We start from the raw sequence: 20,436 nt of genomic DNA, 5'->3' as shown, positions 1-20,436 counted from the left end.
TGTGAATGTTTTGTTATTAATATTGTTTACTGAACATAGGAAAGATTTTACAGCATTTACTAATGATGCATAATTAAAAAAAATAGTTTTTATGTCATATTTTCTTCTAAACATTTCAAATACCAAAATATTCCCTTCATTGTCGAGTATGTCGTTTATGAAAATTATTCCTTTTTTTATATATTCATTATATAGAAACGGTTTGTAACTTTTTATCCTGTCTGTAGGATGGTGCATATAAATGATCACTTGTTACTACTGACACCCAATAGCCAATGATTAATAAATCGATATAACAACAATTTCAGTATAATGACAAAGTGACCCAGGGACAAACATGGTCGTTGTAATGAGGCCTAACTACCCGTAGAACTACTTTACATGATGCAGTGAAACCCATGGGCCAAATGAACTTAATGTTAAAAAAAAGAAAGAAAAAAAGAGTCTGATTTCAATGGGTATTCAGCTTACAGGGGTTTGGATTGAAGTAAAAGTCTGTGTTGTATTCTGTTCACTATTAAATATGGAAAAAGTAATAAAACCAGCAAATAACAACTACAATTAAATGTGGATAAAATGGTGCAATTTATAAGCACTTGGATTGGGCGTGAGGCATTTTGTTTATAATCAAACACGTTGACATTTCTTCGGATTTTTGGACATGTTGCAATTTAATTTTGATATGAAATACAGTTGATATCTTTCCACAATGCCAAGTTGAAAAATTTATTTGATTTTTAAAATATACATTAAAATTACAACTGAAAAACAAAATTCATAACTGCACAGTGACTGCCATGGCATGAAGACTACGAGATGTCACTTTCAAAACTGAAATAAAATAATGTGTTCTATATAGTTATTTCAAAACAAATATTATATGTTTCAATTTAATTTTGATTGCATAATTGATATTTGTCAGAACCGAAACATGAACTAAGGTACTGTTGACAGCTATAGTAACCCAGAACATGCACATATCACACTACCGGTCTATTCGGCTGATGTAAATAATGACTGCTACCCACGGTATGGTGCAGTTTCAGAGGTACAATTTATATTATTTATTAAAACTCTGAATGCATTGTATATTTGTTAACCGAACAATTTTACCAGGAAAACTTTGCTACATAGCCAGTTTAGTGCTCATTTGAAGTGAAGGAATACTAATAAAATGTAGCTGCTGCTATGTGAATAACAATAACATTTAATTTTTCTATTAAATGAAGTTATCAAAGTAACAACATATAATTATTTGCCAATTAAATTGTTTTATTGACTCTTAGTTATTGTAATAAATGCATATTCAGAGGCTTAAAATAACAAATTATTAAGGTTTGTGTGCTGTCAATTGTGACGTTAGATCACATTGTTATAAGTGACGTCATATTGAGGTATGACATAAGTTAGTTGTTTAAAGTTTTAAACATAAAACATTTCAAGTGTTGGCCGAGTATTTACAAACAAATGAAACCCTCCCACCCTATAACCCTCTACGTTTAAATTGTTTGCTGTTTTGCTGCTGGTGTGTTATTTTATAATTTCAGATTGGATATTCTAGTGTACTGTATGAAGACTGTTCAAATCGAAATTGTCACGGCTAAATGTGTGATCACTCGCATGATTAAATCTAGACAATACTGAACATTGCGCACAAAAAATCATTTTTAATAATGACATTTTTCTACGGTACACAGTAAATCAGGAAAATATGTTTGTTAGGTTCGTACTCGTTTAAGAGTGGACATGAATATTTATGAGCAAAATGAGGCTGCACGTGCGATATATGTCTGTAAGGAGAAGCACGTGTGTGTATAGTTCATTCTAGCTTGCGTCTGAACCAGTAGCCTAACAGCCAAATATTCATGATTTAATTATTTACATAAGTATATATTTTCCAAAGGTTTTCCAGAGTCTTTTTCTCAACGAGTTTTTTCTCTGGTTTTTTTAACCTGGAAGTAAACTTGTTATATGAAAATAGATTGCATTTGTTAGGAGTGGAATGCTTATGGAATTTATGAAGATTTGTTTATTTATGATGTACAAAAAAGAAAAAATAAGCCAGTTGCATGTAGTTTCTTGGTCAACCTACAAGGCATTTTGGAGTGTTGTTTTATATTAAGAGGATGAGAGTGTTTAATCATATTTACTATATCACGAACCGGCAGTTTCTCGCTCAACAACAGTACCGTTTATTTATTTATGTATTTATTTATTTGGATTTTGTTTGAATTGGATTTTGCTATATTTTCATTGATGATTTATTTGCATATTTTCAACGTGTATATTTGGTTCCAGTGTACACTGTTGCTCAATTTATCTAATTATCTGTAAATGTCCATTTATTTATATTTGGGTTGCCCAAATGCCCTATTTTCGGGTGGTAACTTTAAATTAAGCCGTGGCCAATTCAGCCAGTAAACAAATAAACACAATATTTTGAATTGTTATCTTTGATAACTGTCTATTTATAAATATTGATATGCTTTAGAACCGAGTACTTATGCTCACCAAAATTGGTTTCCGTATGCTACTTGTTAACTATGTGTAATTATACTGTTGTTTGCTATCCTTTTGAATAGCAAGTTACCATTTTTGTGTTTAATCACTGACAAAACAATTGCTCATAATATTTTCAGAATAATCTGTTGTACAACTCTTTTAAAGTTAGTCTCATCTTGTATGGTCTCTCAAAATTTGTTAAAAGTTTATGATGGCTGACATTTTTTTATTTACAGTATAAGACTTATAGATAATCAAGACTTCTAAACCATAGACTACATGTAGATGTATCCCAGTCAAGTGACTTTGTAAATAAAGTTAAATTATTTTAATTGTTGTATTTCATAGATTTATTGTGTAAAAATTAAAATGTACACAATTTCAACACCTAGTAGTATCAATGTTTACATGTATTTTGTACAAATGGTGTGGAGAATCCTGGTATTATATACTAGATCAGGTGTGACAATTAAAGTGTTTGAGATCTACATGTAATAATGCTTTGTTACAATAATGTGCAGATGTGTGCTGTTCTCATTCGTTGAGAATAAAATATAAACAGAGATTTTATTTTTCAGAAGATGCTGAAGATGGCAACAGAAGCCCCCGTCCACACGCGAGTGACAATGCTATGGAGGATGACTCAACATCATCTCACATTCCTATTGTGGAACCAGACAGCTCATCCTCGGACAAAAACAATTGTTGTGAACACGTTTCCACGGAAACTAGTGATCAGCTCAGTCTAGAATCAAACAGTGACCTAATTAAGCTGGACGATGTCATGGATCCAGATACCAGTGACTCTTGTCAGTCTCAGGTTGTGGAGTTGCCTCCCTTAGACAGTAAATCAGGAAAGACCAGCAGTAGAGACGTTTGTGGTTCTTCATCTTTGAAGGATGACAATGGACAGTGTGTGTACTATATTAAGTGGATATCTTTCAACAGTAACAAAGTGCCAATTATTACACAAAATGAGAATGGCCCCTGTCCACTGCTGGCTATCATGAATGCTCTACTGCTGAAAGGAAAAGTAAAACTCGCTCCGATGATAGAGATGATAACATCGGAACAGCTGATGACGTACTTGGGAGACTGCATCCTTGAAAGTATGCCTGAGGTACTAGTAGCTCATTCTTACCAATCTGTTTAGCTTATTTTACTTGATGGGGTGGGTGGGATTTAACTCAGTCCGTCAAGTGCTCACTTGAGGTGCTTGCGTTGCAGGATCGAACCACCTTGGTGGATTCATTCAACTGATTGGCTTTTTTCTTGTTCCAACCAGTGCACCACAACTGGTGAGACGCTATTGTATGTGTTTTCTTGTCTGTGGGAAAGTGTGTATAAAAGATCCCTTGCTGCATTAGGAAATATGTAGTGGGTTTCCTCTAATGACTACATGTCAGAATTGCCAAATGTTTAACATCCAATAGCCAATGATTAATTAATCAATGTGCTCTCATGGTGTTAATACACAAAACAAACATTTTATTTTTTTGGCAACATGGATTTAACGAAGTCACAAATCATACATTTTTATAATATATAATGTTTTATGAAAAAATATCTTTGAGAAGTAATATACTATACACATACAAGTATCCGTGAAGGGTTTTAATAGTAAAATATAATGGGAATTGTAAATTTTATAAATTTGTTTTAATGTATACATATACATCTAAGTCACCAGGTCCAAATTTTGTGGGACGGGACATAACCCAGTGGAAAAGTGCTCACTTGATGCGCAGTCAGTCTAGAATCGATCCCCGTTGGTTGGCCCATTGGGTTATTTCTCATTCCTGTCAGTGGGATGGTGCATATAAAAGATTCCGATTCATCATTCCTTGCTACTAATAGAAAAATGTAACAGGTTTTCTCTCTAAGACTATGATATGTCAAAATTACAGGGCTAGCTCTGAGTCAGCAGAAAATTTCGCCAAATTATTTACTAAGCTTAAAAAATTGCAGACACAGTTATTTTCTGACAAAATATTACATGAAATAAAATTCATCAATTGGTTTTGAAATTCGTAATTGACGAATTTGGCGAGTGCCAGAGCTATACCTGAAATTACCAAATGATTGACATCCAGTAGCCAATGATTAATAAATCAGTGTGCTCTAGTGGTGTCATTTAACAAAACAAACTTTTTGTAAGCTTATTTTGATGCTTATATAAAATGTGTAAGATATTGAATTGCTTTTTCAGAATTTGTCAGAAAATGTTAGAGCAAATTTTGAACAAAACATGCAGGATGCAATGTCTGTGATGTACAAGTTGCAAACAGGAATTGATGTTAATGTCAAATTCACTGGGTAAGTTTCATGAATCAAGTTTTTATTATTTTACCATCTGTACATACATTTCTAGGATTTCTAGGATCTGTATGAATTTCAGGATTATGTACATGTACGTTGACAGCTTTATCTTTTTTCATATATTTAGTTTGTCATTATTTAGAATACATTTGTGATTATTGCTAAAAGATTCATTTGAAATTTGAAACTCATGATTAAATTATAGAATAAGTATTATATTTTGGGGTGGCTCTTTTTCAAATGTTTTTACTACAGATTTGAGTATTTGAATTAACCAGACCTGTCAACCTTCCCGGATTCCACGGGAGACTCCCGGTATTTGATCAAGTCTCCCGCGGGAAAAAAAATTTCTCCTGGGAAATTGTTATTTTCTCAGCATAAAAAAAATTCAAGCTACTGTGGCTGTGTATTGACATTCAGTGTTGCCATATATAAAACTATCCAATTTAGTCCTAATAACACCTCTGACTCGTAAAATGTCTTCCCACTGGATTACATAACGCAAAGTTCTATGGCTGGAAGTGCTAGAGTAGACGGCGAACGCATGCATCAATACACACAATGTCAAAATCACATGTCAAAGACAACAGAAAGACCTATTAGCTGTATAAACAATACTTGTATCAATTAGATTTGTAGGTTTGTGCAGTAAAATGTTAGTAACAAGGGTACACTTCAAGGGATTATTTTCCTACGATTAATAAATCTTGTGGTTGACATAATGTTACTCACGGAAATAGGTATAATTCCGGTATAATGAGCTTTTACGTATGATTAGTAGAAATGATTAGTGGCAATACAATGTTTATTGCATGGTTATGGTGATTTTAAATAAGTACCACACCACTGTACCTTATTGTAGTAAAAACTGAATATTAATTTATAAGATTTAGGCCTATATAAATTTGTCTTCAGTCTACTTTTCACGAAACACAAATAACGATGATGCAACCTGTAAGTGTAATGCCGTAAATGTACTAATTAATTTTAAAATTTGTTAGTGTTAAGATTTTTGGATAAAAGAGTTATTTTTAAAAATATGTATTAAATTATAATAATATTTAACAATAATTAAAACAAAATTTAATATATATATATATATATATATATATATATATATATATATTATATATATATATATATATATATATACAGTGTATATAAAAAAAATATTTTTTTTATTTTTTATTTTTTTTATTATTCTTTTTTTAATGCCAATAACTAAGGTTGACAAGTATACATGACATTATGTAGCGTTCATATAACTTATTGTAGTACTTTTTAAAAAGTTGTGTTAAATCGTGTGCAGTTAAAAAATCTCCTGTTTTTTGACAAAATCTCCTGCTTTTTCAACACACACCTCCTGCTTTCTCTTGACTAAAGGTTGACAGGTCTGGAATTAACTCCAAATAGTATCCTGTTTGCCATTAAATCTCAACATAGTACATACACAGACACATTTTGATTTCTATCTGATTCTAATGCAACATTTGAAAAATTATGAAAAGCAGTGCATTTGCGGAAAAGCTGTTTCAACCAAGAATGGAATGTTTTGAAATTGTTGGCTAATGAATTATGCTTAACTTTATTACTGACAGATTTAATATATCTTTAGCTCCACAGCTAATAAATATGTTATAATATCATTACGTTTAGACTGTTTTTACGTAGAAATATCTGAAGCAGGAAATTAATTGTATGTTTCTTATTGCAGAGTGAAAGATTTCGAGTATACACCTGAATGCATTATATTTGATCTGCTGGAAATGTCTCTGTATCACGGCTGGTTGGTTGACCCCCAGGACCATGCATGTGTCAAGGCAGTTGGCTTATGTAGCTACAATCAACTTGTGGAGAAAATCATTGCACAAAAAAGTTCTGACAAACCTGAAGAAGTACATGAAGGTAGGTTTTGGTGTAGAAAGTTTATGAACAAAGAAAAAATAAAGGAATATTTTAAAGTGTCACTTTAGAGAGAGAGAGAGAGAGAGAGAGAGAGAGAGAGAGAGAGAGAGAGAGAGAGAGAGAGAGAGAGAGAGAGAGAGAGAGAGAGAGAGAGAGAGAGAGAGAGAGAGAGAGAGAGAGAGAGGGGGACGGACGGACGGACACTGTCACCACAAAGGCTTCTCTTACCATTGTACTTTCTCATAGATAGGACAGCACATACCACAGCATATAATATACCAGTTGTGAGGTCCACTGAGGATGACTGATCCTGTGACCCACACTTTCGGCCACTGAGCTACCTCCTTGGTGTTGGTGACTAGTTCTACATTTGTCATAATATATTGAGCCATCTCATAATGTTCCGCCATGCATTATCTCCAAGGAAATAAAGTACTCCAAAATGTTTATTCTCAGTTTATTACAACTGACCCTTATCCAAACCCTGATATTCAAATTGGACAAATAATCTGGACTGAGTATTTTGGTAGTAGTGAAACTACATTGCAGCCTGACTATTTTATTTCCAATGTTCACTTTCAGGCATTGAAATAAGCATAGTGCCTGACAACCCATGTACAGGTTACAATAAATGAATATTACAATTTCCATTATTAATTATCAATCCTTCACAATCATGCTGATATTTTGTTATTCATTTTCATCACTGTTCTCATTGTACTGATAATTGTGTGTGTATAATCATTGTACTGATTATTGTGTGTGTAATTTATGTTTAAGTAGCACACAACTGATCAAAATTTCTGTGGTGGAGTTTTATTTTAAAAACATGTTTTGAACTAAGTACAGTTTTCACTTGGAAATGTGGTAACCTCTTGGTATTCTGAACGACCGTTCTCGACTTTTACTGTGCTTTTGAATATTTTTTGTTTTACATTCCAATGTCTGAACTCTTTACCACTGACCACTGGCTGGAAGAATCTGTCACTTTAATGATTGTTAATTTTTGTTTTATGTAGCTCTGGTTGCTGAACAATTTTTGGACCGGACTGCTGCCCAGTTGACATACTATGGGTTGTGTGAACTTGTGACTACAGTAAAGGAAAATGAATTGGCTGTGTTTTTCAGGAACAACCATTTTTGCACCCTGTACAAGCATAATGTAAGCAATTTTCAAAATTCATACATTTTTATCATTTAAAGCCCCAGTAATGCCTCTGACCATAAGATTTAAATTGGGCATCAGAACTAGAAAACAGTTTGTTTTTGTTTTTTAAAAGGGAATGGATAAATAGAAGGTATTGGATTTATGGGACCTCTGTGAAGGTCTGATTGCCCTTCTTCCCCAGCTACCCAACCGTTGTTTACTCTAATGGTAGAACTAGTCAGACATTCTGCCAGAAAATAACTTGAGGGTACGTAATGAAAATAAAACTGATCATAAGTACTCTTATTACGTGGTTATGGGTTAGGAATCTTTTTAAATTGGACACTGAATTTCATGTACTTTCTATAATTTTTCTAAAAATATATAAAAATGTATCCATTAATTTCCAAGATTTTAGGGTACATATTTCTATAGACATTACCTGTCCTCAAACAAGTGCACCTCCCCCCCACGCAAGTGGTCTGGTCCGAACATCCCAACAGCCAATGGGATGGCCTAAATTCTTCTACTGCATACTGCTCTCTAGTTCCGGTAACTTCCTTCTTTTTTCTCTTCGCTAAAGGGTCTGGACGTCCTTTTGCTTGGCTCTGTTTGGAGTCAACTTTTATAAGACCTTTGGTTTTGTATTAGTGTTTGGGTGAAATGTTTTTCACCTTCGTTTTCATTAGCTTTCGTATGTTCTTTTCGCGTATTTCACTTGACTTCCAAGCGTTTAATTACATGAAATGTTGTTTATATTGCCGGTTGTCGTGTCGGACGCCATTTGCAAAATGGCGTCTGTGTTGACTGGCTTTGTGTTTGGGTGAAATGTTTTTCACCTTAATTTTCGTTAGCTTTCGTTAGCTTTCATATGTCTTTCGCGTATTTCGCTTGACTTGCCAAGTGTTAATTACATGAAATGTTGTTATATCGCCGGTTGTCGTGTCGGACGCCATTTTGCAAATGGCGTCTTTATTTACCGGCTTTGTATTTGTGTTATGGTTGGTTTTTCTTTCTTTTCACAGATTGAAAAATTACTATTATCATATCTGATAATGTTCAGGCGACTAGTTCGAGCGTGTTACGCTGGAAGAAGTTAGCCGGCGGCGACCCAGGTTGTCGTGTTCGTGTGGCCTCACTTCTAGATGCGACCTTTGTGCGGGCTTGTCTGATGTCGAGTTCGCGGCTTACCTGAAGGTGGTGTCAGCGAGGACCAAGAAGGTGGAATCTTCGAGGACCAAGAAGGTGGAATCTTCGCCTTCGATTGCTGACTCCGTGGCGGAAGAGTTACGTTCAATTCTACCGACCATGCTGGAAGAAACAATGGCGTCAATGGCGACCTTACCTAAATCGGCGAGTTCGGGGTCAGGTCCGGTTCCAGTCCCCTCTTCAGGGGGTGCGGCTTCTTCAGCTCCACCGTTACTTAAGACTTCGGATGACAGGCCTGCGGTCTCTACGCAGCCCTCTAAGAAGCCGGCTCATTCAGATAGACGCTCCACGGATTCCAAGGCTCACCGATCTTCGGCGGGGAAGTCCCCTTCGGCGCATCGGAGCCGGGACCGTAGCCGTTCCACATGACCTGTATGGCTCCCTACGGGTTCCATAGATCGTCAGCGCCAACCTTCAGTTGATGTGGCTTCCAAGGCCTCCGAGGGCTAGACGGGACCATCCACGGTCCCGGTTTAACCAGCGGCTTCCATTACGGTACATCGATTGGCCTGTGCTCGAGTTCTACGAGACTTTGGTGATGAAGCGCCTGCGGCATCTGTCATTGAAGAGCCCGACTCTACGGACCATATGACTATGAGGGATTGCTTGGCGGCTGTCTACGACATGTTGCCGTCCTTGCCACATCCAACGACGATGTGGTCATCCGTTCCTTGGTATCCACACGGGACCGCCCACGGTCCGGTTCTCCGGTATCTCCATCGGGCCATGACCAGAGCGACTGGCCTGTTCACGGGTGCTACGTGACTTTCTGATGATGTATCGGTTCATGCGGTGCTGGAAGATCTGGATGCGGCGGACCACTTGTCACTGAGGGATTGTCTGGCTGTCATATCTGATATGCTACCGCCGCTGGCCCATCCACCGGTTTTCAGCCAAGAAGGGTCCGGGTTCGATGATCGCCACGGAGGTTCCACCGGCAGATATCGGCATTCGATCGTTGGCTGCCACAGGCCCCCGTCGGTTTACACGGCTACCAGTAACTGGCCCGTGCGTATCGTTGTTCCAGCAAGCAGACGGAGCCCTGTAACGAATTGGAAAATTGCGTCATCGGCTCACCGTTCGGTACCGTCGTCCCGTGATCGATCGAAGTGGTGCAGTGTCCAGGGTTCCACCGGCTCCTGCCGGTCCGTGTACATCGTACCGTCCACACCAGTCGGCAGCTGATTCGGCGTTCAGGGTTACACCGGCTCCTGACGGGACCGTCCACGGTCCGTGTTTCCGATGCAGCCAGTACATTGGATCGAAGTGCCTGTGCCAGGTTACTGACCGATTTTCCAGATGATGCGTCGGCACCTTCCGTTATAGAAGATCCGGACGCAGTGACCCACATGGCTGTGACTGTTTGTCTCGCTGCGGTGTATATGCTTTCGTCACTTCACAGTCCACTCGCACCATTCTAGAAGGTTTCCGTTTGAGGACTGATCCGATGTCGGTTTACTTGAGTAGACTTCGTTTGTGCCGTTCCCCATTCGTCACAACGAACGTATCCCGTCTTCAACCTATCCTTCAACGGTGTGACGCCGGCCTTGGATGACGCTGTTTCCGGCGGGACCAGACGTCTTCCTAGAACTTACAGATTGGCACGTCCTGTCGATGGCTTCAGTTCAGCGTACATGTTGTACATGGCGACCATAACTCCTCATGTGCAGGATGCCAGAGGATATGCCTTGTTCTAGCCGTCGACTTTGATGTTGGTCTACCTTATATCTTCCGTGACGTCGATGTGCACTACGATTGCACACTATCGTCAACCGACTTGCCTGAAGCGATCCATTCTTGACTTTCAGCACAAGCCGGTAATCTTGGCAGACCTGTGGTCTACATAGGGCTCTTTGCCGTGAAGGGGTCGACGTTACAAGCGTTCCGGGTTGGTGACGAAGAAAGTCTACTGGTCCGGTCACTTGTGTTGAGATCCCGTGCACCGATATTCTCTTGTTCGAGGAAGGTTCAGCGACATTCGGCAGATCGTTCTCTATATCCGGTGGCGATGCAAGACAGTCGCTACTTCCGCTGGTTCCGGAAGTTATCCAGTTGCCATCACGTGGTACGGGGGTTTTACCGTCACCGTTTTCCTATGGTTCATTGCGGCTTATCAACTCACTGACGTTTACTGTTGTTACCGCCAGAGTTCGTGACCGATGCTGTCTAGATGGTCTCTGCTGCTGTTTTGCACCGGGTGGTGTGACGGCCGTGGATTTTAGCCGGTTGCTGTTTTGCGTTGCTTCACTTCCAGGTATATCGGGCATGTAGCGTAGCGAGTTGCTACGCTGTCTTGGCTCTTGCCTGTATCACGGGATCGCTGTTTCCGATGTCTTGATTCCTGAATCACTCTATTACTGTTTCATGAAGTATCATTGCAAGAGTAATTTTGACGTCGGCGCAACATTTTATGCTTAGAGGTCGCGGTATCCAGTTTGTTTCTGAATCCATGCATTCAGTACAATAACGCAGATTTGCTGATCCGGTTACCAGTCGCCTTGCAGTCCAGTCCCTGTTGGTGGCTGTGGTTTCCAGATGAAGCCGATCTACACATCAACCTGTTGGAGATGTTGTCAGTTACGTCATCTTTCATTGGCGAGAGATGCTGTCAGGCGCCTCTCTCATGGTAGCCACAGACAGTACTACCGCGGTGGCTTATATCAACCGTCAGGGCGGAACCCACTCCAGCAGTCTGCTGCAGTTGACTTATCGTCTCTACAAGCTGGTTGACGAGATTCCGTTGCAACTTCGGGCTCGCCATATTCCAGGGGTTTCCAATGTACTAGTCGACACACTGTCTCGGCCGTCGTCTCCACAGCCGACGGAATGGATGCTCCATCCCGAAGCGTTTCGATGGGTGTGCGACAGACTTTGGACACCAAACATCGATCTCTTCGCCACACGATTCAACCATCAGCTGAGGGTTTACGTGTCTCCGGTGCTGGATCCCGAAGCTCTGGATCTCGACGCCTTGGCCATCAGCTGGGAACAGATGGACGCGTACGCTTTTCCTCCACGAATCCTCCTTCCAAGGGTGCTTCAGAGGTTTCAGCTGTACCATTGTCGCCTGTTACTCATTGCTCCAATGTGGCCATCCAGGATGTGGTATCCAGATCTAATACGTCTTGCCGATCCACATCCTTTACCGCTGCCAGACTGGGATCATCTGTTGCTGCATCCCACGTCAAGACTATACCATCCACGTCCGCAGTTGTTCCAACTGCACGCGTGGACTTTATCGCCAAGAGTTTGAGAAAGAAAGGTTTTTCTTCACAGTCTACGGCGGCCATTTTGAAAGCGCACAGATCATCTACTACTAACGTCAGATGGCTTTGCTTTCACCGAGGGTGTTTCCGGCAAAAACCTCAAACCTCAGACGATCCAGATACTTCGTCTTGCTGGGTTTTTTTGGCTGTATCTGCGGACCACTTTACGATTAAAGGGGTCTACCATCGCTGGGTACGTTTCGGTCATCGCTACTGTTCGTGATGTCGCTACTGGAACGAAGTTATCGGGTATTCCTGAGATCCATAAGATGATCAAAGGGTTTCGCCTTGATGATCAAGTACACCGGTTTCGGCCACCAAGATGGGACCTGAATCTGGTGTTACGAGCGTTATCGACCGCACCTTATGAGCCGATCGAATCCTCTTCCCTGCAAGACTTGATGCGGAAGACGGTGTTTTTACTCGGTTTTGCCACGGCTGCCCGTGTCTCAGAACTCCATGCTCTTGATGTAGACTTGGTACGTTTTCACCAAGATCGGCGTGCAGTCAACTTGGGGTTACTCATGAACTTTGTTGCAAAGAATCAGTTACCAGACCAAGCGCCTCGTTCGTATGTTGTGCAGGCCCTCTCCTCTATCGTTGGTCCGGCGGACGTTGAGGACTTGGCGTTGTGCCCTGTCAGAGCCCTGCACCAGTACATCGAGAGGACCAGATCTTTTCGACAACATCGCAAAAGACTTTTCCTTTCCTGTAACCAGAGTCGGTTGAGGGACCTTACCAAGAACACGGTGGCCACCTGGATCCGGTCTTCTATCCTGACCGCCTATCAGAAGGAGGGTTTACCTGCTCCGTCTGCTTCTAATCCGCATGAACTCCGTGCCTTGGCTGCCACGATGTCCCTGCACTGCAACACACCCATTCAGCACATTATCACTGGTTGGTTCTGGGCTACGGACTCCATCTTCGCCAACTATTATCTGAGGGATGTCACCACAGAAGACGTTGAGGGGTTCCATCATCTGGGTCCGGTTGTTGCTGCACAGACTCTGTTGAATACAAGCCGTCCTCGTCGCCGTTGATGTCTGTCTGATTCTGGGCTGCATACCGAGATGTCCATCGAATAGACAGATGAGGATTGCTTAGACTTTTGTTCTTTTGCACAGTTCACGTACTGGTGCCGGAACTTTTGTCTCGATAACCTTTACCCTGCACTGCATGTGGTTATTGGTTGTCGTTATTGAACTAACAGATCTTTGGTGTACTAGACAGAAAACACTCGGGGGTCTTGTTTTGTTCAATGTTCTGATGGATGCACCTCATTAGGTTGTCGCTTGTTATTGAAAAACTATAACACTTCAATACGTGAGGGTTACCTAACACCTGCATCCCTGGTGGCTACGTCTTCCCACCCTGTCAGAACCAGCATGAGATGTGGCTTCCGCCTCCTGGTCCATGTGTTCTAGGAGCCGTACCTGCCACTGCTGACGGATGCCACCATTCTGGTTGTTGTTACTAACATCACCTGCATTGGTCTGTGACGGGCATCCCTAGGATGAGGGCTTACCAAGGTTGGCCTTATTCTTCCACTAGTCAGCCTCTTTCCGGTTGGGGAGTTATCACAAGCATCTACGGATCTCGGCACCCACCACCATCTGTTGAATGCTGCACTTGTTTGAGGACAGGTAATGTCTATAGAAATGGAGAAAACTTGAGTGTTTTCTCTTTTATAGATACATTACCTGTCCTCAAGATTCATCCCGCCCGGGCCTCCCCGCTTCCTGTTCTCCGTGCGATGCGCTCAGGGAAAAAGAAGGAAGTTACAGTCATGTGACCGGAACTAGAGAGCAGTATGCAGTAGAAGAATTTAGGCCATCCCATTGGCTGTTGGGATGTTCAGACCAGACCACTTGCGTGGGGGGGAGGTGCACTTGTTTGAGGACAGGTAATGTATCTATAAAAGAGAAAACACTCAAGTTTTTTCCAATTTTACCATTCGTACTTTCTGGTAGAAACCCTGCTGGTATATACTACAGACACTTCAGGTGTAAATCTCCAAGCTTTCCCAACCTTGTCAGTCCTTACGAAATGACAGGAGCAATTGATTCTGATCACTTGTGCTTACACAATACACACCTTTTTTCAATCATGTTATAACGATAACTATTCATTTTTCCTTATGTACTTTAATTTTTTTCTAGTGCATAAAGTATAATTTATTTTCAGCATTAAGAGGGAAAACAATTACAATTGAAAGTTCCATGGCAAAATAAATTGTACAGAAAATTTAAAATGCTGCAGCAAATCTCCATGGCATTGTTGATTGCTGTGTTTAATTGCCAGGGTAGGAGTGCTGACCCATTGGTGGTTTTGTCATCTCAGTCAGTGCTCCACAACTGGCATCAAAGATCGTGTCTGGAAACATGCATGTATAAGAGAGATCCTGCTGCTGTTTGGTGGATTTCCATGTGTCAAAATAATTATGTGTTAGATGCCAAATAGCCAGTGTTTCTTATTTGTTGAGATGTCCTTAAAAATAAAGGTTCATTTCTTTTTTAAAATATGCATGTAAATCAAACAGTAGTATATGAAACAGTAAGGATGTTTTTGACATTGAGGAGAATGCTACAGGCTAACAGATTAAGATTGACGAAGATGAACCTCCACTTCAGTCCTCCTGTTATCTTAATATCCTCTGTAAACATTGCATTACCTGGTAAATAGATATGTAACACGTATACCAGCTGATGTTGGGGAATGATAAGGTAGTACTTTAAAGCAGGTGACTATATCTGTAGGTTTAATTCTATGTCATGCAAAGTTAATTGTTGTAATGTGTGTTTGGCCTCATTTGATTTCACTGTACATGTATTACTATATGTGAGCTTGATTATACATGTGGATTTAACAGTCTTACACACACATTTGAAAGAACACTGGCTGCTCCATAGTGACAACCCAGATGCCACAGCAATGCCATTCAATGTAATTAGCAGTATCAAATCTGATTGCTTTGTGACATGTGTTAACCTTGAAAGAGCTATAGATATGTTTTAATTGAAATAATGTTTAAGTTTGTTTTAGACCTGTTTTTTCGGCAGGACCAAATAGATTACTGTACTCGTGTTCATTAGATACCATTTAACTGTTTAAAAATGTATCTACTCACTTTTGCATGTTCTAGATATGTTTCTAAACAATTTGTTGTAGAATAAATTGTATTTAACCACCACTTACATAATATTATATATGTATCTCCTGTGAGTATCATTATACAACCTGACTTCTCTGGTTGATGGTTCCTGTCTGAATGTTGTCCAAGAACTCCCTCAGGGCTTCTAGAATTTTCATAAAATCCACTGGCCATAGGATCAGTGATTTAAAAAATTTACTAGTCACGATTAAAAATTCACTAGCCCTACTTTAAGTTAATAGTTTAAGTGGGGTGGGTTGCAGGATATTCATATTTACAAAATAGACTTAAATGCAGCATTTGACAACTTTTTTTCACTAGCCGTCGGGCATGGTAATAGTAGTTATTTACTAGCCCAACATTGAATATCACTAGCCATGGGAGTGGGGCTAACATAATCTAGAAGCCCTGACTCCCTCCATCCTTTGAATATACTGCCTTAATTATCAAAAACAAAAACAAAGCAAAAACAACTTGATTGTCACACATCTGTCTTTATTGTACAAAACCACCCTTACTGTAATATGTATGTGCTTTTTATAATTTACAAAAGCAAAAAACATTTTCCTTTTCCAGTTAATTTACAAACAAAAGCTACAAACCATAGTTTGGGTTTTTTTTCTTAAAGGAACATATCCCAACTTTCTCACCACTGTAAACAGAATTTTACCTCCCAGTAAGTTAGTGAGTATTAAAAAGTATTTAGTTACTACAAATGTTAGGTTGACCTAAAATACACTGAATGTAATGACATTCTAAGCAAGAAAATTTAATTACTGTATAATTTTAATTATTAATTTTAAAAGGTTATGTTAGTTGGAAACTTTTTGTAATAGCTACAATGTGAGGAATGTCTCTTACCTTATGATGAGACAGATAATGTTATTTATTTTAATGAAGAGATCAAATTGACAGTAATGTTATTGTTTTTATTTGAGAGATACCTAGAAAGCCTGGTTTTAGTTTAATAAATGTGCAGTACTGGTATAGCAAACTAATTTATTTATTTATTTATTTAAGCAGTAATATTGGGGGGGGGGGAAAAAGAAAAAGGGGGAAAAAAAAAAAGGAAACAGTAGGGAAGTGGAAGAGAGAACGCCAAACTCTTAACGAGTTGTGAAGGAAATGAAACTGAGAAATGCATGTTTAAAAGACAAAACCACACTATATTGTCAATGGCTATTTTAATTATTTCTATCCTATACTGTAATTGTAATGAAATATTTAAAATGTAGTTACTGCAGATATTGTTGTTGCTGCAGATCACTGTTGCTCAAAGTCACCACAAAAATAGTGTGTTAATTAAACTATATATAGTTCATCTTACAAACTGGCAATCATTATGTAAAATGCCACTGTTGAGTGCAAATAATGAACTCATTTTGACTTTTGTACAGTAGCTGACAAACAAATTCACCTTATTTAATTTACACAAAGTATTTTGTTTTATACAGTATACTAATTTAATGTTACGAAAATTAAGAATCAGTAAGTAGAAGTAAGCAGATCCATATAATTTTATGTACATTTTTTTAAGGCATTTGTCGTTTCTAATTTTATACAGTGTTAAATTAAAGCAGTAGTCCCACTTCTCTATCTTACATAACATCCTTTCCTAAAGTTTTAAATTAAGTAAAATAAGCAGGCTCTACATGCCAATGTAATCGTTAACAAATGCCTTAGCTTTATTACTTGTTAATGATATATATTTTAGAATCAGGTAAACTCATACATACAAAAGGTCACAATCCAAAATCAGTGTTTCTGCCAGAAAGAAAATTTTGGGTATGGCACTATGCAATTGTATGCAACCACAGTCAACTGAGGGTATGGGGGACCTCACCCAGAAAGGAAATGGGTTAAGTTTAGGCTTAGATTTAAGAAAATCATACAGTAGTGATAAGAATAATTGTCAAAAGGTTAACTTAAAAAATATTTGGGTATGGCTCCATACCCATTTTACCCTCTGGCAGAAAGCCTGAAAATAATGAATGTGAAAACTTCAATAATTCTAATATGTGTACAAATGTTCCTTTTGCTCATGTTGTTTTTCAACAGTCATAGCAATTCCATTCTTATCGACTTATCCACTCATTGCTGGACCATCAGTAATTCCATACCCATATGGTGTCCAGCAGTAAAATATGTTGTCTGTATTGAAATCATGTTTCATAAGATTGCTTTAATAAATTACATATGTTCAGTGGGGCGTGGGGGTGAGGGGACTGGAGACGATGTAATGAAAAATAGATTTGGCTTATTTTATTGTTACCATAAGTACATGTATATCATCCACCTTTCTGGGAGTATACCTAGCAACACAAATGGACACATTAGACTGAGTTACCCTTAATGTTCACTTGATCTATCTCAGTGGTAAAGTGACCTCTTGATACGCGGTCAGTTTAGGATCAATTCCCATCCATCCTTCTACATTTTGATCGATTTGGTCACATATGTGACAATTTTTTTCATTTGGCAACTAAAACATTTCATACTATCTGTATCAAAATAGAAGTAGATGCCATCTGACGCCTAGATGGAAACGTTAACTAGATTGCTGCCATCGGTGGGCCCATTGGGTTATTTTTCGTTCTAGCCAGTGCACCACAACTAGTTTATCAAGTGCAATGGTATGTGCTATGCTGTCTGTGGGTTTGTGCATATAAAAGATCCCTTGTTACTAATGGAAGAATTTAGTGGGTTTCTTCTCTAAGATTATATGTAAAAATTACCAAATGGTTGATAACCAATAGCCGATGATTAATAAATCAGTGTGCTCTAGTGGTGTCGTTAAACAAAACAAACTTGTAACTATTGCTGGGTCTCTATTGACAGCAAACCCTGAGCAAGGCTCAATGGGTAGGTGTAAACCACTTGCACCGACCAGTGATCCATAACTGGTTCAACAAAGGCCATGGTTTGTGTTATCCTGCCTATGGGAAGCGCAAATAAAATATCCCTTGCTGCTAATCGGAAGAGTAGCCCATGTAGTGGCGAAAGCGGGTTTCCTCTCAAAATCTGTGTGGTCCTTAACCATATGTCTGATGCCACATAACCGTAAATAAAAAATGTGTTGAATGCGTCGTTAAATAAAACATTTCTTTCTATTGACAGCATGTATAAAAATAAAAATTGTACTTATCTTTGACTGTTTTTCAAATAATAGTTATATACTTAATCTAGTAATATTGCAGTTCACATAATTTTGAAGTACTAGATGTGTATGTATTATATATCAGTTATGGAATAATAATGAAGAATACTTGTACTACTCACTCCAGTCTTTTCACACAGTAATACAGATGATTTGCGACAATAGATCTTTTTCTACAAAAAATACCTATGGCAAGATGAATTTTGAATCACATGACAGTGAATTACGCTTGAAGTTAACACTCTTTTTTTTTAATAAACTGAATAACAACAATGGATGTAAAAATACTGAAGGTTGATCAATATTGATCAAAATAATATATAGTTTCTATGTATATATTATTTTGATAAAACAAATTGCTGTTAGTAGTAAATAGAATAATACACTGTGTTTCATTGTTTATTAAGTTTATAACTCTTGTAAAATGATTACTAAAGTGAGTGACAAGTGAAAATGATTCCAGGTTACTAACCAATTTGCTGCTTAGTGATGGGTTGGTTGAGTGAGAGCAAACAGACATATTATATTTAAAGTTCTCCTAATGGGCTGGAGTGATAGATCCACAGACACTGGTCATCACATTCGAAGGTTAATCTGATAACTGTCGTAACACCCAAATCACAAAGGATGATGACATGGCAGTGACATACAGAATCTCACACTTTAGGCCAGAACCCGAGTTGGGTTGGTTGTCAGTGTCAAGGTCACTTGCAATGACTGTCGTTGTCCTGCGACTTTCACTGGTGATGACATCGTGGAAACTTTCAGTTGTGAATTCCGTCGGTTCAGCAGAGGTTGGTGGTGATGTGTATTCTTCAGTAGTTGTTGGTTCCATCGTCGTAGTTGCTGAAGAATTAGAAATGTGTGTTATATTGTTGATTAATAGTCTTAAATACATATATTGAAACTTGTCTCTGCCTGTGTGTTCTGTGTTCGAGATTAAACAGTTTGGGGCAGTACTAACATTTCAAAATCTGGTATCCAACCTGAGAATTTAGTATCCCACTTCTAGATATGATTACCTGACATTCAAATATAGCAAAGAAGCCAATTTTAATTTTAATAAATAAAACAAAATGCTGTATTGGTTGAACTATTTTATAATGGCTACTTGCCTTTTCAGGGTTTTTATCGACTTTGGAATTACTAGGCCTAATTAAGGAACCCTTAGACTGGAAGGAAAAATACCAACAAAAACAATAGCAACTTAGAAGTTCCCAGTCTTTTGCAATGAGCTATTTCTCCAGTGTAGCATTAGATTGGGTATGAACTTGAAAATACTGTTATTTAACTTCATCCGTAAATGATGACTTACATTGTTTCAACGAAAAATAAACATTCAGGATTAAAAAACACAACATTATATGGTAGCCCGGTGGGATACTAGTTTCCAAAGTCTGGTATTCAAAATTGGTCTCCCCAGGATATCGGGATACTGTTAATCTTGAACACTGGTGTTTATTGGGTGGGTGAGAGTGCAGACAAGACAGCACATATCATAGCCTGTGATATACCAGTGGTGGAGGACAATTTGTGGGCTGGAAAAAAAACCCCATTGGGTCCACTGAGCCTATCATGTTTCTCTACCACTGAGCTACATCCTGTCAGGTATTTATTTATCAAATCTGGAAATCTTCCATGCTGTCTTCATGTCAAAAAGAGCTGGGATTTGTTCTTCTAAAATTGACATGTTCACTCAAGAAACATCTACTGGATTATCTTTTTTTCAGTCAGTAAGCAAGTCAAATTTACTTACTTCAATACTGAAAATGTAATTTTT

At 38.6% G+C, this 20,436-nt stretch overlaps 1 protein-coding gene across 1 annotated transcript in view; it reads left to right on the top strand.

Moving 5' to 3' along the window:
- LOC121381061 (ubiquitin carboxyl-terminal hydrolase MINDY-2-like) overlaps positions 1 to 20,436 on the top strand; it is a 55,599-nt gene that overhangs the window by 7,640 nt on the left and 27,523 nt on the right. Inside the window, exons 2-5 of the mRNA XM_041510147.1 lie at positions 3,081 to 3,622; positions 4,712 to 4,818; positions 6,536 to 6,726; positions 7,746 to 7,888. Of these exons, the coding sequence (XP_041366081.1) occupies positions 3,081 to 3,622; positions 4,712 to 4,818; positions 6,536 to 6,726; positions 7,746 to 7,888 (983 nt within the window). The remainder of the gene's footprint in view (positions 1 to 3,080; positions 3,623 to 4,711; positions 4,819 to 6,535; positions 6,727 to 7,745; positions 7,889 to 20,436) is intronic.

This window comes from Gigantopelta aegis, chromosome 9 (assembly GCF_016097555.1).
Source record: "Gigantopelta aegis isolate Gae_Host chromosome 9, Gae_host_genome, whole genome shotgun sequence".
NCBI classification, from domain to species: Eukaryota; Metazoa; Mollusca; class Gastropoda; order Neomphalida; family Peltospiridae; genus Gigantopelta; species Gigantopelta aegis.
Note: the sequence above shows the minus strand (reverse complement) of the source record. Positions and strands in the feature narration are given on the sequence as shown.